Source organism: Leopardus geoffroyi, chromosome B3 (assembly GCF_018350155.1).
Source record: "Leopardus geoffroyi isolate Oge1 chromosome B3, O.geoffroyi_Oge1_pat1.0, whole genome shotgun sequence".
In the NCBI taxonomy this organism is placed as follows: Eukaryota; Metazoa; Chordata; class Mammalia; order Carnivora; family Felidae; genus Leopardus; species Leopardus geoffroyi.
The window spans coordinates 69,964,865-69,968,458 of record NC_059337.1 but is presented as its reverse complement, the minus strand read 5'-3'; the positions used below and the strand labels follow the sequence as shown (position 1 = coordinate 69,968,458).

General features: G+C 37.4%; 1 protein-coding gene across 1 annotated transcript; it reads right to left on the bottom strand.

Annotated features, from left to right (window-relative positions):
* Nucleotides 1-1,534: 1,534 nt before the first annotated feature.
* LOC123582190 (olfactory receptor 4F3/4F16/4F29-like) lies at nucleotides 1,535-3,326 on the bottom strand. The gene has a single exon (XM_045448448.1). It carries the CDS (start codon nucleotides 3,304-3,306, stop codon nucleotides 2,326-2,328), a length of 981 nt encoding a protein of 326 aa, XP_045304404.1. The 5' UTR covers nucleotides 3,307-3,326; the 3' UTR covers nucleotides 1,535-2,325.
* Nucleotides 3,327-3,594: the final 268 nt, after the last annotated feature.

Genomic DNA, 3,594 nt, shown 5'->3' with positions numbered 1-3,594 from the left:
AGTGCACAGGGTGCCTCGATGGCTCGGTCGGTTAAGCATCTGACTTTGACTCAGGTCGTGATCTCACAATTCATGAGTTTGAGCTCCACATCAGGCTCTGTGCAAACAGCTCAGAGCCTGGAGTCTGCTTCAGATTTTGTGTCTCCCTCTTTCTCTGCCCCTCCCCCACTCACGTTCTGTCTCTCTCCTTCAAAAATAAATAAACATTAAAAAAAAGTGCACAGGGGCACCTGGGTGGCTCAGTCGGTTAAGCGGCCGACTTTGGCTCAGGTCATATCTCGCGGTCCGTGAGTTCAAGCCCCGAGTCCCGCTCTGTGCTGACAGCTCGGAGACTGAAGCCTGTTTCGATTCTGTGTCTCCGTCTCTCTGACCCTCCCCTGTTCATGCTCTGTCTCAAAAATAGATAAACGTTAAAAAAAAAAGGTGCACAAATATGTATTATAGCATGCTTTCTACTAGCAAAATGTGATGCCTAATTATATATACATCAAAGGAAGGCTGGTTAAAAAAAATATGTTACAAACTTCTAGATATAAAATAAGTCCTGGGGATGTAATGCACAGCATGGTTACTATAGTTAATAATACTGTTTTTGCATTTTGAAAATTGCTAAGAGAATAACTAGATCTTAAAAGTTTTCATAAGAAAACAAATTTGTAGATATGTGTGATGATGGATATTAAACTACCATCTTGTGGTGATCATTTTGCAATATATATAAATATTGAATCTTCATGTTGTACACTGAAACTAATAAAATGTTATATGTCAATCATACCTCAATATTTAAAAGAATAAAAAATTTCAATACATAAAAGCAGGAATTACAAAGAGTACCAATATATCTTTCCTCAAGTTTGAGAGTATCTCATCTGGCGGCTGAGATTCACTGGCAAATCTGGGCAGGGAAGAGGGTAAAGATTTGTCAGAAACACTAATTTTAGGGGCGCCTGGGTGGCTCAGTTGGTTGAGCGTCACACTTCGGCTCAGGTCGTGATCTCACAGTTTGTGAGTTGGAGCCCCACGTCAGGCTCTGTGCTGACAGCTCAGAGCCTGGCGCCTGCTTCGGATTCTGTCTCCCTCTCTCTCTGCCCTTCTCCTGCTCACACTCTGTGTCTCTTTCTCTCAGGAATAAATAAACATAAAAAAAAAAAGAAAGAAAAAAAAGCATCAATTTTAGCCTTGAACATGATTCTTCCCATCTTTTACAAATAATCTGTTGCTGCTGATGATCATCTTGGTGCTCATGAAGAGCCGGCCAGTTTCATAACAAGTTGCCTAACCTACATGTGAATGATAATGGCCTTCACTCAACACCTGCTCCTATTTATTTGCTAGCTTAAAAAAAGTAGTGAGATACTCTTTGAATAGTTATTTATACCACTTCAAAACAGCATATTTATTTTTTTAATAATTATATATATTTTATCACATGGAAAGTATAATACATTTCTTCATTATAGATGATTCATTAATACATCTCATCATTTGTAGACAGCTTTATAATAAATTTTCTTTTGTAATGTCTATACTTTGAATTTGCTATTTACTTACTTATAAACTTGATACATATAACATAGAAATCTTTTGCATTTTATTTATTTATTCATAAGCCAGTGCTACCTATCCTTAGCTCCAAAATATTCAATCCATTTATAATCTTTTAATATTCACATAGCTTTCTTTACCATATAAAAATTGTTTAGGAAATAATTGGGGTAAAATATAATTATGATACACACTGAGTGGTGTAGGACTTTACATCTCTGGTCTCAAAACATTTGATTAAATAATAATATTAAAGTATCCTAGGTTGTCATTCTATGATTTATCCCAAATTTTGCCTTCAAATTCCCATTAAATCTAAAAACCTCATTATTAGCTAAATCTGAGTGTGTATAGTCAAATCCAGATGTTAGAAGCCTCAAATTCTGAGAGCTACCTAGGCACCTATCTTCATTTTGTTTATTCCTCCAAGTATATAGACAAAAGAAACTCAGAGGGTATGAATATCAGTACATATGTAGATAGAAGAGACATGTCTTTGAGAATCATTACCAAAGAGGAGTATCCAACATTTTGTCTTAATGGAAAATGTGCCCAGTATGTGAGATTTCATATTCTTCTATAACAAGAAAGACACTATATTCCAAGGCTGAATTAATTCTTCCTCAGTAGTTTCAGGATCCACAGGGTAAGGGTCCCTATAAAAAACTGACCAGATCAGAACAGAGTCCTGAGGACGATTTTCAAGTAGATATTGAAATTACTAACTAAACTGAAAAGATTTATGAAAAGTTTAAAGAGATTAACTTCCAAAAATAGTCAAGATGAATCCAAATGGCTTTGATCGTTCATGAAAGCACTCTTCTTGACACTTAAAATCTTACCAAACAGTCTCTTTATTGCCACTTTCATCTCCTTATTTCTGAATGTATAGATAATAGGATTCATAAAAGGAGTGATAAGGGCATCAAAGATGGCTAAAAATTTATCGATTGGTAAGGTAGGGAATGGCCACACATAGACAATAATGCAAGGACCAAAGAAAAAGACCACCACGGTGATGTGAGCAGAGAGAGTGGAGAGAGCCTTGGATGAACCACCTGAAGAGTGTTTGCGAACTGTGACCAGGATGAAGATGTAAGACACAATCAAGATGAAGAAGGTGCCCATGGAGATGAAACCACTGTTGGCAGTGACCAGAAACTCCAGTCTATATGTGTCTGTACATGCAAGTTTGATGAACCGAGGAAAATCACAATAAAAACTATCCATTTTGTTGGGACCACAAAAGGGCAAGTTTATAACAAAAGCCAGTTGGGCCACGGAGTGGATGAGTCCAATGGTCCAGGCAACAGCCAAAAGGGAAATGCACATTCTCATGCTCATGATGGTCAGGTAGTGGAGAGGCTTACAGATAGCAATGTATCGGTCATAGGCCATAACTATGAGCAGCACCATCTCCGTACCCCCAACAGTGTGAATAAAGAACATCTGAGTAATGCACCCTGCCAACGAGATGACTTTATGTTTTCTGAAAAGGTCATAAATCATCTTTGGGCTTGCAATACTGGAAACACCAGTGTCAATGATGGAAAGATTTGCCAGCAAAAAGTACATGGGGGAATGTAAGTGATGGTCTGAAATGATCGTGAGCACAATGAGAAGGTTTCCTAACATACTTGCTATATAAAATATAGTAAAAAACAAAAAAAGAAGAATCTGAATCTCCCAAGAACTGGTGAGCCCCAGCAACAAAAATTCAGACACCACTGAGTGATTTCCTCCATCCATCAACTTCATGTGCTAGGCTGATCCTGAAGTTACCTGAAGAGCATAAGAGGGAGAAAAACATGATTTTTAAGTTGAAAGAGAAACTAAAGATCACTTAGCCATTGTACACAGTTACATAGAGTTTACATGGTACGAGACACAGAGAGCCAACACCAGAATTTTTTCCATGCCTAGTTCTTTGGTATCATTTAATCATGTGCCTCAAATTTAGTTTCGTCTTTAGTGTATAATGAAGAAGGGAAATGTAGACAAGGTCACCTAAGAATTTTAGGAGAAATACATCAGGAAATAGGCTTA

Bases quoted from the DNA above. Each gene is read 5' to 3' on its own strand.
- LOC123582190 (XM_045448448.1), bottom strand. From the start codon at position 3,306: ATGAAGTTGATGGATGGAGGAAATCACTCAGTGGTGTCTGAATTTTTG.